The 14,612-nt window shown below is 41.5% G+C and overlaps 1 protein-coding gene across 1 annotated transcript; it reads left to right on the plus strand.

Moving 5' to 3' along the window:
* The first annotated feature begins 875 nt into the window (after positions 1–875).
* Positions 876–13,002, plus strand: LOC136966295 (myosin heavy chain, fast skeletal muscle-like). Its single transcript, XM_067260767.1, has 40 exons — positions 876–902; positions 1,143–1,361; positions 1,471–1,614; positions 1,734–1,890; positions 2,000–2,027; positions 2,179–2,293; positions 2,891–2,983; positions 3,079–3,142; positions 3,258–3,356; positions 3,495–3,598; positions 3,680–3,818; positions 3,922–4,040; positions 4,201–4,350; positions 4,573–4,743; positions 4,944–5,247; positions 5,393–5,457; positions 5,545–5,632; positions 5,776–5,893; positions 5,976–6,099; positions 6,252–6,388; positions 6,608–6,863; positions 6,952–7,194; positions 7,286–7,462; positions 7,672–7,817; positions 8,181–8,271; positions 8,440–8,829; positions 9,035–9,161; positions 9,302–9,420; positions 9,532–9,728; positions 9,851–10,034; positions 10,245–10,410; positions 10,506–10,630; positions 10,723–11,031; positions 11,336–11,539; positions 11,622–11,747; positions 11,906–12,076; positions 12,225–12,329; positions 12,419–12,514; positions 12,680–12,811; positions 12,923–13,002. Exons 2-40 carry the CDS (start codon positions 1,155–1,157, stop codon positions 12,938–12,940), a joined length of 5,808 nt encoding a protein of 1,935 aa, XP_067116868.1. The 5' UTR covers positions 876–902; positions 1,143–1,154; the 3' UTR covers positions 12,941–13,002.
* Positions 13,003–14,612: the final 1,610 nt, after the last annotated feature.

Below are 14,612 nucleotides of genomic sequence, written 5' to 3' on the forward strand. Positions count from 1 at the left end.
ATGGACAGACAACTTCCACCTCTGAGGTAAGACACTTGTTATTTTCACATCCGTTTACTGAGATCACATCCGTTTACTGAGATCACATAGATACAACTCATAACACTTTTTGCTATTTGTCCACTATTGTGGACAAAACATGTAAGATTGAGTTTTGAATTGAAAGACTGACGTTATATGTTATACAATACATTTTTGTCTCATAACTGAAATGCTATTTTGGAATGCCAAACCTTTGTTGACTATTAGACACTGAATGGGGGAAAGTAAAACCCAGATTATATACTCCACTAACGAGAATTAGAAACAGGTGAACCAAAACACAGGTGCGCGCAATAGCGCGTAATCAGCACTAGACAGCGGCGCCACTAGTACTCTGGGGAATCTGAGTGTAGATGTGGAGTCGCTGGCCTTGATGTAACAGGCACCATGCTTAGGCTACTATGTTTTTCCAGTCACGTGTCAATGTGTCCACCATATGTATACCATATCAAATTGGTGGCCATTTATCTTATGTCTTAATGCGGTATCATTCTTTTCTTAATCAAAATTTTTTTTTTTAATTTACCTAAAATAAAGTGAGTAGAAATTAAAAGCCTCATCAGAAAAGACAATGTTTATTACATTTTCTGACATTGTAGAAATTGACAGTGCAGTCAAAACATCGGCACGGGACAATTTTGTTATATGAATATTGGCTAACGGTGTTGGCCAATCATTTTCTTATCGGTGCATCCCTACTATGTAACACTCAAATGTAATGGGAGTTACAGCAATGACATGTACATATTGTATATGATGTTCTGGTTGTGCTTTTTCTGTATAAATTATTAAAAAACTCAAAACTAATTTATTTTACAGCACGAACCAAGAGTCAATTTCATCTGGGAGAGGAAAAACAGGTGAGACATAGTTTGATGCTACATACTAATGTATTCTGCTCAAAGCCTAAGGACCACCAGTATAACTACTACAGTAATTGTATAAAATGAATGATATTGTTTTATTTAGTCTACACCTTTTGAAGGCTTCTGAGGCATATGTACTTTACAGTAATATAAAGTAAATGCATTCATCATTTATACTTTGAATTAATGAGAAAAGAAGGAATATATTTTGTAAGTGATATCTTTTTACCCCAGTAAACCGCCACCATGAGTACGGACGCGGAGATGGCCCAATATGGCAAGGCCGCCATTTACCTCCGTAAGCCTGAGAGGGAGAGGCTTGAGGCCCAGGCTGCACCCTTTGATGCTAAGAATGCCTGCTACGTGCCTGATGCCAAGGAATTGTACCTTAAGGGTATGGTTGTTAAGAGAGATGGTGGAAAATGTGATGTGAAAGTCCTTATCACTGAGGAGGTAAGAGGATACTTAGCACGGAATGAAAAAAACATTTAGTGGACGTTTCTGTACATGTCTGTGTTATTCATTTAGTGTAGGCTTCATGCTTGTTATTGACGTTTTCCAGGTAAAAACCTTCAAAGAAGAAGAGATCTCACCCATGAACCCTCCTAAGTTTGACAAGATTGAGGACATGGCCATGATGACCTACCTCAATGAAGCGTCTGTCCTGTATAACCTCAAAGAGCGTTATGCAGCATGGATGATCTACGTAAGAACACTACACATGTAGACATGAGCCACCTTAAGGAAGCAAATTGCACCCTCCGAAAATGTACCATACATGAGCTCTAATATCAATATTTCCCTTTACTCTCTGCTCATATGAAGACCTACTCTGGGCTCTTCTGTGCCACGGTGAACCCCTACAAGTGGCTCCCTGTGTATGACATGGAAGTGGTCAACGCCTACAGAGGGAAGAAGCGTATGGAGGCTCCACCCCACATCTTCTCCGTCTCTGACAACGCCTTTCAGTTCATGTTGACTGGTATGGAAGCTCACTGATAGATGGCTGAAGTCATATATAGATGGATGGATGCATTCTTAGTTGCTACTCGTATCACTTCCTACACATTTATTTGTCAATTTACTTTCAGATAAGGAGAACCAGTCTGTCCTAATCACGTAAGTTTGAGACTTTAATTGAGTGGATATTTTTTATATTTATATGTATATAAATATGAAGACTATAATGCTTAATGACTTAAGATGCTTGACAATACTTATTTTAGTTCATACACACTAAATCATATTTTTTTATCATCTTATAAACTAGTGGAGAATCTGGTGCTGGAAAGACTGTCAACACCAAGCGTGTCATCCAGTACTTTGCCACCATTGCTGTTTCTGGAGGTGAGAAGAAGAAGGAACCAGTTCCCGGCAAAATGCAGGTATGACCTAATATTTACCATAGAAAGTGCATGCCATCAATTGTTGACCCATCATTGTTTTTACCCCCCAAAAAATGCTTTTCCATGGTACAGTTCAAGGGTGTAGGTTTCATTATACATGAAATATGTAAATATGTCCGCTCCAATTGTTTATTAAGAAAAAATTATATTCACTGGCTACATCATCAGTTATCAAAAATCTGTGCCCCCATATTTGAAAACAAAAAAGCTCCCTTAGTATAGTTCAAATCTAGTTTACATCTTCAAAATATGTTGTCATTCTTGACAGGAGCCCTGTGGTAGTTTTACATACAGCAAAACGTAAATAAGACTAGTAAATTAGTGTAGTACTTATTATTACTCATTCAGCAACTTAAAAGGTTAAGATTTATGACATTTGCACTTTAAGTGGGGGTTACTGTGTTAACAGTGGCGAAACATATTAAACTTAAGGCGTTCAAAGATAATATAGAAACAGGGTTAGACCTAGTCTAGGGAAAGCGTTCCAGGAGTATATAACTATAGACAAAGTGACGAGATAATTATTTTGGACGATTGGTGATCAGTCTAAATGACCAATGTTTTGCCTACCTTCAGGGTTCCCTTGAGGATCAGATCATTGCAGCTAACCCTCTACTGGAGTCCTATGGTAATGCCAAGACAGTGAGGAATGACAACTCATCTCGCTTTGTAAGTTTGGAGGGAAAATATTCATTTTCACATGTTACACTAACTTAGAAATCAATAGGATGCGTTGAAAAAGCCCTCTCTATGACCTCTTTCAGGGTAAATTCATTAGGATTCACTTCCACATGAACGGAAAACTGGCTAGTGCTGACATTGAGACCTGTAAGTTGGTTTGAATTATTTCCCAGATGATCCTTTACATAAATGTTGGTGTCCATTCACTTGAGATTCAAATTGTTCTCATGTTTCTCTATCCTTTCAACCACGTTTCTCACAGACCTGCTGGAGAAGTCTAGAGTGAGCTTCCAGCTGCCTGATGAGAGAGGCTACCACATCTTCTACCAGATGATGACCAACCACAAACCTGAGCTTGTTGGTGAGGCACTGCGAGGATTAAAGAAAGAATATATTCTGAATGACATTTACTCCTTTGTCCACTCATTGAGGGTTCTGCCTTTTACATAAAATGTACACATGCCTGGGTGATAGTCATTATAGTTTTGTGTCTCCACAGAAATGTCGCTTATCACCACCAACCCCTACGACTACCCCATGATCAGCCAGGGTCAGATCACTGTGGCCAGTATCGATGACACAGTTGAGCTTGATGCCACTGATGTAAGTCACTAAAAGGGTTCAACTCGAAAATATAATAACATATATATTGTTGGTTAATGTAAACTTTCTTTCCCCATCCAGGATGCTATTGACATCTTGGGCTTCACCTCTGAAGAGAAGATGAGCATCTACAAGTTTACCGGTGCTGTCATGCACCACGGCAACATGCACTTCAAGCAGAAGCAGCGTGAGGAGCAGGCTGAGCCAGATGGCACAGAGGGTAAGACAAAGTATTTGTATCAAAGTTCTAAAGTGCATGCATTTAACTGTATTCCTGTGATAAACGTTGCACTCTGATGCTCATTGCTCCTTTCCCTCCCCAGTGGCTGATAAAATCGGTTACCTTCTGGGTCTGAACTCAGCTGAAATGCTGAAAGCCCTGTGCTATCCCAGAGTGAAGGTCGGCAATGAGTATGTGACCAAGGGACAGACAGTGCCTCAGGTAAGAATAGACTTGAGAGCAGTCATTTTACAATGAGACTGTTTCTTTTGGCTTGTGATGTGTTTGTAAAAAGAAATGTAGTCACTTTGCATTGAATTAATACAGTTAATAACATTTGTATAAGACAGTGAAAGTAACTTTTAGCATTGATGTTACACAGGTGAACAACTCAGTGAGTGCTCTGGCCAAGTCCATCTATGAGAGGATGTTCTTGTGGATGGTCATCCGCATCAACCAGATGTTGGACACCAAACAGCCAAGGAACTACTACATCGGTGTGCTTGACATTGCTGGTTTTGAGATCTTTGACGTGAGTTTGAGATTGGTCATTATGGCAATATTTGACAAATTATTAGAAATACCTTCAAAAGTGGTTTCTTTCATGTGTCATTAAACTATACAGATAGTATATACTCTATTTTAATGATTTGATTTAAAGGAACAACAATCAAGTGTAGATAAAGTAAAAAATTCATTCGGTATGGTGGGATCTTTACTCAATGAAGTTCTGACAAACTTTGCAAATCTACAGTACAACAGCATGGAGCAGCTGTGCATCAACTTCACCAATGAGAAACTGCAACAGTTCTTCAACCACACCATGTTCGTCCTGGAGCAAGAGGAGTACAAGAAAGAGGGCATTGTCTGGGCTTTCATTGACTTTGGCATGGACTTGGCTGCCTGCATTGAGCTCATTGAGAAGGTGAGGTGTCTGTAAAAACTGTGGATGTTTCATACCTGGCAAGGATACAAGGTTATTCATACATGTAGATACATTAAACTGACATGTTCTTATCATATCACAGTGCTTAATATATGTCTTATTCAATTATGCCATTTCAGCTCATGCTTATTTTTTTTCTCATGCGTATATTTGACTGATCAAAGTATATTTCTACACAGCCAATGGGCATCTTCTCCATCCTTGAAGAGGAGTGCATGTTCCCCAAGGCTTCAGACACTTCCTTCAAGAACAAGCTGTATGACCAGCATCTTGGAAAGAACAAGGCATTTGAGAAGCCTAAACCAGCCAAGGGCAAGGCCGAGGCCCACTTCTCCCTGGTCCACTATGCTGGTACAGTGGACTACAATATCACTGGCTGGCTGGACAAGAACAAGGATCCCCTGAACGAGTCTGTGCTTCAGCTGTATGGAAAGTCCTCAGCCAAACTGTTGGCCACACTCTACGTTGCTGCTCCAGCTGAGGGTTAGTATGGTTGAATTAGATTATAAACACACAGTTTTATACATTGAACATATTAACATGATTTGTTAATGAATTAACAGTATCGTTCAAGCAACAAAACATATGCATGTATTATGCTGTCTAACTCCTGACACTCCTATAACAGATACCTCAAAGAAAGGAGGCAAGAAGAAGGGAGGTTCCATGCAGACTGTGTCCTCTCAGTTCAGGGTGAGTGAGGTTTTTTTATATATAATTTGGGATAGCTTTATTGTGAATAATATCTGAGAGTAACAATGCTTTAAAACAACCTTACAGGAGAACTTGGGCAAACTGATGACCAACTTGAGGAGCACCCACCCTCATTTTGTGCGTTGTCTGATCCCCAATGAGTCTAAGACTCCAGGTATAACATACTGTTTCATGCATTATTTCTCTTAAGTCATTATTACCTTAAACATAGAGTACGTTCATTCGATTATTATTTCTAACAAATAAGTACAAATAAGTTCCACAAAGTAAAAAGCTGCCCCAAAATCTTTCATCCAGGTTTGATGGAGAACCACCTGGTTATCCACCAGCTGAGGTGTAACGGTGTGCTGGAGGGTATTAGGATTTGCACAAAGGGCTTCCCCAGCAGAATCATCTATGCTGACTTCAAGCAGAGGTAGTCTTACACACAAATGCAACAAAGATGTGGTAGATGGATAAAAACATGCAAGTAATAAACACATTTTCTCCCTATTCAGATACAAGGTATTGAATGCCGGTGTCATCCCCGAAGGCCAGTTCATGGACAACAAGAAGGCTTCTGAGAAGTTGCTTGGGTCCATTGATGTGAACCATGATGAGTACAAGTTTGGACACACCAAGGTAACATACCGTACACTATTGATGATGGGATACTGGCAACTCATGTTTGTGACCTACAGAGATTATTAAATATCTCATTTACCTGGTAGACATTCAAAATGTGTTTGCACCAGAAGTGTTTATTTCAGTTTTGTATTATACTTGTGTCTCAGGTGTTCTTCAAAGCTGGTCTGCTTGGTGTCCTTGAGGAGATGAGAGATGAGAAGCTTGCTACTCTGGTAACCATGACACAGGCTCTTGCCCGTGGATACCTGATGAGGAAGGAGTTTACCAAGATGATGGAGAGGAGGTGAGATGGAAATGATAAAAGGAAAAATATGGATTCAAGTATTTGCATTCAAATCTTGTTTTTAGGGAGTGATCCATTTTGTTTTACTATGAATTTTGGCTTGATGGAATGATAGACTTTACATGTAGGAATGGGTTAGGGTAATGACATTACATTGCATAATCTGCATCGAGCTAAACTATCTCTTTTTGTCCATGCCTCTCTTTTTCTTATAATTAGAGAATCTGTCTTCACCATCCAGTACAACATCCGCTCGTTCATGAATGTGAAACATTGGCCATGGATGAAGGTCTACTACAAGATCAAGCCTCTCCTGCAGAGTGCTGAGACAGAGAAGGAGCTGGCCAACATGAAAGAGGACTATGAGAAGTGCAAAGTTGCTCTTGAAAAGTCTGAGGCTCGCAAGAAGGAGCTGGAGGAAAAGATGGTGTCCCTCCTGCAAGAGAAGAATGACTTGTCTCTCCAAGTTGCATCTGTGAGTGAGCCACACACACGTATGCACACACACACACACACACACACTCACACCACATTAAAGTCTAATTAACCTCTGTTATTTTCAGGAATCAGAGAATCTGAATGATGCTGAGGAGAGATGTGAGGGTCTGATCAAGAGCAAGATCCAGCTGGAGGCCAAACTCAAAGAGACAACTGAGAGGCTGGAGGATGAAGAGGAGATGAATGCTGAGCTGACTGCCAAGAAGAGGAAGCTGGAGGATGAGTGCTCTGAACTGAAGAAGGACATCGATGATCTGGAGCTTACCTTGGCCAAAGTGGAGAAGGAGAAGCATGCCACAGAGAACAAGGTATCAACATCTCACCCATATCCGAGCAGTAGTTTGTTCAAAAACACCAAACATTAGCTTTAACTTGAGCTAACTTTGTCTTTGTCTGCAGGTTAAAAACCTGACTGAGGAGATGGCATCTCAAGATGAGAGTGTTGCCAAGCTGACCAAGGAGAAGAAAGCCCTGCAAGAGGCCCACCAGCAGACACTGGATGACCTGCAGGCAGAGGAGGACAAAGTCAACACTCTGACCAAGGCCAAGACCAAGCTGGAACAACAAGTTGATGACGTAAGTCAAGTTATGTTTTCTGGGGGTTTTATCCAACTTTGCCACTATTGAAAGTTTTATCCAACTTTGCCTTTATTGAATTTAATCTCATATAATAAATTGGTTTGGGGATTCAATAGGACGACTGACTCCACTATAATAATATAAGGTGTTATGAATGAGCTGTTCACATCAAAGCTTAAGTATGAGAAATGTGTTTTGTCCTCCAGCTTGAAGGTTCTCTGGAGCAAGAGAAGAAGCTCCGTATGGACCTGGAGAGAGGCAAGAGAAAGCTGGAGGGAGACCTGAAACTGGCCCAGGAGTCCATCATGGACCTGGAGAACGACAAGCAGCAGTCCGATGAAAAGATCAAGAAGTAAGTATTGTAAAATCATTCAAGACTTTCTTGACATTATTTGGATTTCATTCACTCCAGCAATCATTACAATCAATGTTGACTTCCACATAATTATTTTGATGTCCAACTCCATCTATAGGTCAATGCATTTCACATTTGTTATTGATATTACTCAACTTGGAGTAATGCAATAATCAAGACCTATGACAGAGTTTTGTTTCTAAGTATACTAATCAAATGACATAGATTACTTAATTTAATATTTTAATCATTAGGCATAGAAAGGCTTTTGTTATGAAACATTGTGGATGTTCTTTCAATTTAATCTCCACTCAATGACACAAAACCGAAACCTGACATGGATTCATTTGTGCACTAAAGGAAGGACTTTGAGACCAGCCAGCTCCTCAGCAAGATTGAGGATGAGCAGTCTCTGGGTGCCCAGCTTCAGAAGAAGATCAAGGAGCTCCAGGTGCGTTGTAGTTACTAAATCCCAGATAAGTAATATTTCCTGTTTTGGGCTGGATGATATTGGACTTGCTTGTATTCAAATCCATGTTGTCTATTAAGTCATTTTCTGCTCATTTTTAGGCCAGAATTTGGACACGTTGATGCTAAATAATAGTTTTGTCTATTGTAGGCTCGTATTGAAGAGCTGGAAGAGGAGATTGAGGCTGAGCGTGCTGCCAGGGCCAAGGTGGAGAAGCAGAGGGCCGATCTGTCCAGGGAACTGGAGGAGATCAGCGAGAGGCTGGAGGAGGCCGGAGGCGCCACAGCTGCTCAGATTGAGATGAACAAGAAGCGAGAGGCTGAGTTCCAGAAGCTGAGACGTGACCTGGAGGAGTCCACCCTGCAGCATGAGGCCACAGCCTCAGCCCTGAGGAAGAAGCAGGCTGACAGTGTGGCAGAGCTGGGAGAGCAGATCGACAACCTGCAGCGCGTCAAGCAGAAGCTGGAGAAAGAGAAGAGTGAGTTCAAGATGGAGATTGATGACCTCTCCTCCAACATGGAAGCAGTTGCTAAGGCAAAGGTATGAATCAAAGCAGAAATATATAATACATTTAAATCTGCCGTGCTCAACTACATTGGCAACAAAAGGTGGAAGTGCGGGGGGGACATAAAGAGAATTCTTCATTCCCTAATTCCTCATTTCCGGTTCCTCCTCAATGAGACATGTTGATGCATTCATTTGTGAATAGATTCATGTCAAGTGTAACATTGTGTTTGTTCCACAGGGCAATCTGGAGAAGATGTGCCGTACCCTTGAGGACCAGCTCAGTGAGATCAAGACCAAGAATGATGAGAATGTTCGCCAGATCAACGACATAGGTGGACAGAAAGCCAGACTCCTCACTGAGAATGGTAAAAAAATATATATACCAGACACATTTGATGCGTTCAAAGGTCTAAATGCAGAAATATGTTCCAGAAGGTGTATATTGAAAATGACCAAGTATAATCAAGAAACAGACCTAACAAAGAACTTTCTTAATTCCCCACAGGTGAGTTTGCTCGCCAGATGGAGGAGAAGGAGGCCCTGGTGTCCCAGTTGACCAGGGGAAAGCAGGCCTACACCCAGCAGATTGAGGAGCTCAAGAGGCATGTTGAGGAGGAAGTCAAGGTAAAAGCCCCATGTTGACCGACTATGACAGTTTTACAGTACAGTAGTTAGCGAATACTTTTTTTTGGTCCCTTACTACATCACCCATGTCTCCTAATATTTTCCTCTCAGGCTAAGAACGCACTGGCCCATGGTGTCCAATCTGCCCGCCACGACTGTGACCTGCTGAGGGAGCAGTTTGAGGAGGAACAGGAGGCCAAGGCAGAGCTGCAGCGCGGCATGTCCAAGGCTAACTCTGAGGTGGCTCAGTGGAGAACCAAGTACGAGACTGATGCCATCCAGAGGACAGAGGAGCTGGAGGAGGCCAAGTAAGTCCACAAAAGTCCAAAAGATAGTAATTCATAGTACCCCAATATAACATTACTGTCAAGCACTCCAAGCTTGCAATCAGTACAGAACATCTTTGCGATGTCATGATTTGTGTCAACAGGAAGAAGCTGGCTCAGCGTCTTCAGGAAGCTGAGGAGACCATTGAGGCCACCAACTCCAAGTGTGCCTCTCTGGAGAAGACCAAGCAGAGGCTGCAGGGAGAGGTGGAGGACCTCATGATTGATGTTGAGAGAGCCAATGCCCTGGCTGCCAACCTGGATAAGAAGCAGAGGAACTTTGACAAGGTGAAAAATATTGTGCCAGTTTTAGGTTTTGATGTAATTGTACGTGTGGAACATGGGTATTAATGTGTAATTGAATACATATATACATAAATGCATACATTGCAAGACTTATTTGAGATGTGTCTACTTGCCTAGATGGACCTAAATCTGCAATTGGGGCTTAAGAACTCTATTGTCATGCTCATGTCCTTGTCATGTGCTTCTTCCTAGGTTCTTGCAGAGTGGAAGCAGAAGTTTGAGGAGGGCCAGGCTGAGCTGGAGGGAGCTCAGAAGGAGGCTCGTTCTCTCAGCACAGAGCTCTTCAAGATGAAGAACTCCTACGAGGAGGCTCTTGACCAGCTGGAGACTCTGAAGAGAGAGAACAAGAACTTGCAACGTGAGTTGCAATGTTGTGTGTGGTGCTTTTCCCCACCTCAAGTACATCGGATTATACGTTTTGGAATGAAACTATGTTTCTTTTTCAAATCACAGAGGAGATCTCTGACCTGACCGAGCAGATCGGAGAGACTGGCAAGAGCATCCATGAGCTGGAGAAGGCCAAGAAGACAGTGGAGACAGAGAAGTCTGAGATCCAGACGGCTCTGGAGGAGGCTGAGGTACAAACTCTCCACAATTCCCAGAAAATAATAAACCCTCTTGGAATCACCATAACTAAGACTGACATTTGCAAATATTTTCATTTATTCAGGGAACTCTGGAGCATGAGGAATCCAAGATTCTTCGTGTGCAGCTGGAGCTGAACCAGATCAAGGGTGAGGTGGACAGGAAGCTGGCAGAGAAAGATGAGGAGATGGAGCAGATCAAGAGGAACAGCCAGAGAGTGGCTGACTCCATGCAGAGCACCCTGGACTCTGAGGTGCGCAGCAGGAACGACGCCCTGAGGATCAAGAAGAAGATGGAGGGAGACCTGAATGAGATGGAGATCCAGCTGAGCCATGCTAACCGCCAGGCTGCTGAGTCCCAGAAGCAGCTGAGGAACGTTCAGGCGCAACTCAAGGTACTGTGAATGTTGGCAATAGTGATGTGTTTACTGCAGTGAACTACATTAATAATGACTTCAGACCATTACTAGAGATCTAGACTCAAAATAAGAAAATGGGGGCTCCAATGTCCATCTCAGATTTGTTTTGGTTTGGTTAACATGGGTGCATCTATATAGAGGGGCAAGGAATAATATCATCCTTACAAAGAACATATATTTCCAGTACAAACAGTACTGCTGAAGCCATATAGGACAGTATAAGCCATACTGTACACAGCAGCATCTTCTCATTCCTCTCTACACTCTTTGGTGTTTCTAGGATGCCCAGTTGCACCTGGATGATGCCGTCCGTGCCTCAGAGGACATGAAGGAACAGGCTGCCATGGTGGAACGCAGAAACGGCCTGATGGTGGCGGAGATTGAAGAGTTGAGAGCGGGTCTGGAGCAGACAGAGAGAGGCCGCAAAGTGGCTGAGCAGGAGCTGGTGGACGCCAGCGAGAGAGTGGGACTGCTGCATTCCCAGGTGCGGACAACACAGACACATAAACAAATAACTTTCACAGCAAAGGTTTTGTTTTGCTATATCCATGTGTTCTCTCTTCCAGAACACCAGCCTGTTGAACACCAAGAAGAAGCTTGAGGCTGACCTGGTCCAGGTGCAGGGAGAGGTGGACGACATTGTCCAGGAGGCCAGGAATGCTGAGGACAAGGCCAAGAAGGCCATCACTGATGTGAGTTCGGATAACCAAGTATCCCAGAACAGTATTGAGTCTGCTACTTTACCTGCACTGTCTTCAAGGGCACATCAACCAGGTCATGTAACCTGGTACGATATACTATGTGTGTGTACGGTTCCTCAGTTCAACCAAGCTGCATTATGTTGCTGCAGGCGGCCATGATGGCAGAGGAACTGAAGAAGGAGCAGGACACCAGCTCTCACCTTGAGAGGATGAAGAAGAACCTGGAGGTGACAGTCAAGGACCTGCAGCACCGTCTGGATGAGGCAGAGAACCTGGCCATGAAGGGCGGCAAGAAGCAGCTCCAGAAACTGGAGTCCAGGGTAAGTTTGCAAAAGTTGAAAATAAATCCCTGTTGCCTTGAGAAAGGTCAAATATTTTTAAGCCCTTTTTCCCCAGTATAATGCTGTTCATAAGGACCTTTTAGCATGGGAGTGATGGACTCACCATGAGCTCCTGTTCTCCACGCAGGTGCGTGAGTTGGAGACTGAGGTGGAAGCTGAACAGAGGAGAGGTGTAGATGCAGTCAAGGGAGTCCGCAAATATGAGCGCAGAGTGAAGGAGCTGACATACCAGGTAACAACGCACAGTCAAAATCAGCATATGTTGATACAACAGTTCATGTTGACACATATCATTCTAATTGACATTATCATCTCCTTCAGACTGAGGAGGATAAGAAGAATGTAACCAGACTTCAGGACCTGGTGGACAAACTGCAGCTTAAAGTGAAGGCTTACAAGAGACAGGCTGAGGAAGCGGTAAGTCTAATGCTAATTTGACCCTTGCTTATGCAAAATAAAGCTTCCTAGATTTCAGTGTATATATCTATGGCTTTACCAATGGTATTGTTATTGTCTAAATGGTCATTGCAGAAAGCACTTACAAAATTTGTAAGAAATCTTTTTCAAATGAATTTATCCCAGGAGGAACAGGCCAACTCTCACATGTCCAAGTTCAGGAAGGTTCAGCATGAGCTGGAGGAGGCTGAGGAGCGTGCCGACATCGCTGAATCTCAGGTCAACAAGCTCAGAACCAAGAGTCGTGACTCTGGAAAGGTAAAGATCTGCTGTCACACCAAGGAATAAAATGCATTACATTGTCTTGTCAGACCATTTGTCAAATAGAAATATAATTCAATACAATAATTCACTGTTTTTTTCTTTCAGGCAAAAGAAGCGGAATAGACACTAACCTGAACAAGACCCTGTTGCTATGTTTCATAAAATATGTTTTACATAGTGGTATTTCGAGGATTTTTTAAAATAAAAAAAACATCTACAAAACGACATGGCTTCTTGGTTTGTTGTAGCATGTACAAATGTTGTCTAAGGTCGCACAGCTTTGTACATAGAAATTCAATTCTACGGTCAATAAAGCATATTAAAAATGTCTGTTGAAATTCTTCCATGCTCCTGAATATAGTATTTATAAGAAAGTTAGATTGTTAGAGCTACTATGGCCTGTTTAAAGGTGCTATAGCTGAAAGCTAAGTCTAAAGATGTTTGTTTCAGTAAAAGATGTTTGAAAAAGTAGGTCCAGTAGTGACTGCAAGGGATACACAATATACTGATGAAATGATTTAAATTCATTTAATATTGCATCTTGACAAAATATGAGCCTAACATTGGCCATTCATTTGATGTTATACCTGGACAAGAAAAAGTCAGCTCTCTTGACATTTGATATTCATTCGATATTACATCTGGACACTGGCCATTCATTTGATACTATATCTGGACAAAATATCAGCCTTCTGCACACTGGCCATTCAGTTGATACCATGTTTGAACAAAATGTCAGCCTTCTGGAGACTGGCATTTAATTTGATGTTGTATATCTGGAGAAAATGTCAGCGTTTTGGATACTGGTCATTCATTTGATAGGTGTATTACATCTGGACAAAATGTCAGCCTTCTGGACACTGGCCATTCATTTGATATAGCATCTGGACAAAATGTTAGCATTCTGGACACTGGCCATTCATTTGATATTATGTCTGGACATTTTCACCCTTCTGGACACAGACCATTCATTTGATATTATATCTGGACAAAGTGTCAGCCTTCCGGTCACTGGCTAATCAAGCTCACAGGTACGTATTTATCAACTACCTTGGTGTCCAGGCAACATTTTGTTTTGGGTTGATCTAAAATAACTGGTTACCCTGGGCACACCGTAGACAATACCCGAGTGTACCTGTCACTTATTTGGGTTTCTCGAGGCAATAGCCATATTGACCATCAAAGCCCCTTATGACACTACATTACAAATGAATACTTAGATTGTAGCTTAACTCAACCAATATAAACAAAATACGCGTAAACGGAAGAGTATACAAGTGGTAATATTCTACCCAAAACACATTACTGAAGGTGTGGAATTGATGTGATTGAGCATCCAGGTAACTTTGTTAGGTGTCTAAAATACATAGATTTATATTTTGTTTCTAACAAACACACAACACTCATGTATGGCCATCATATTTTTTTATTATGTGCTATACAAGTACTATACAAATTATTTAATTAATTAGTAGGACTGGAAATAAATACAGCACTGAAATAAATATGGCATTAGGAAATACAAGTCCCATTAAATAAATAAATGTGGCATAAGGAAATAAGTCCTATGAAATAAATAAATGTATTTTTAAAGTAATTTTGAAATGTATTTATTTCGTTTTTTAGGTAAATGGATTCAGCTATATATGTATAGGATGCTATATTTATATATTTATAGCCATCTTTTTTTTAATGTATTTTTTATATGTATTTACCTTTTAGTTACTATTTATTGATTTATTTAATTTTGAATCAAACGGCATTCCATATTTGGCAGAACCCTGGGATCTAGTAC

The sequence above is a fragment of the Osmerus mordax genome, chromosome 22 (assembly GCF_038355195.1).
Source record: "Osmerus mordax isolate fOsmMor3 chromosome 22, fOsmMor3.pri, whole genome shotgun sequence".
NCBI classification, from domain to species: domain Eukaryota; kingdom Metazoa; phylum Chordata; class Actinopteri; order Osmeriformes; family Osmeridae; genus Osmerus; species Osmerus mordax.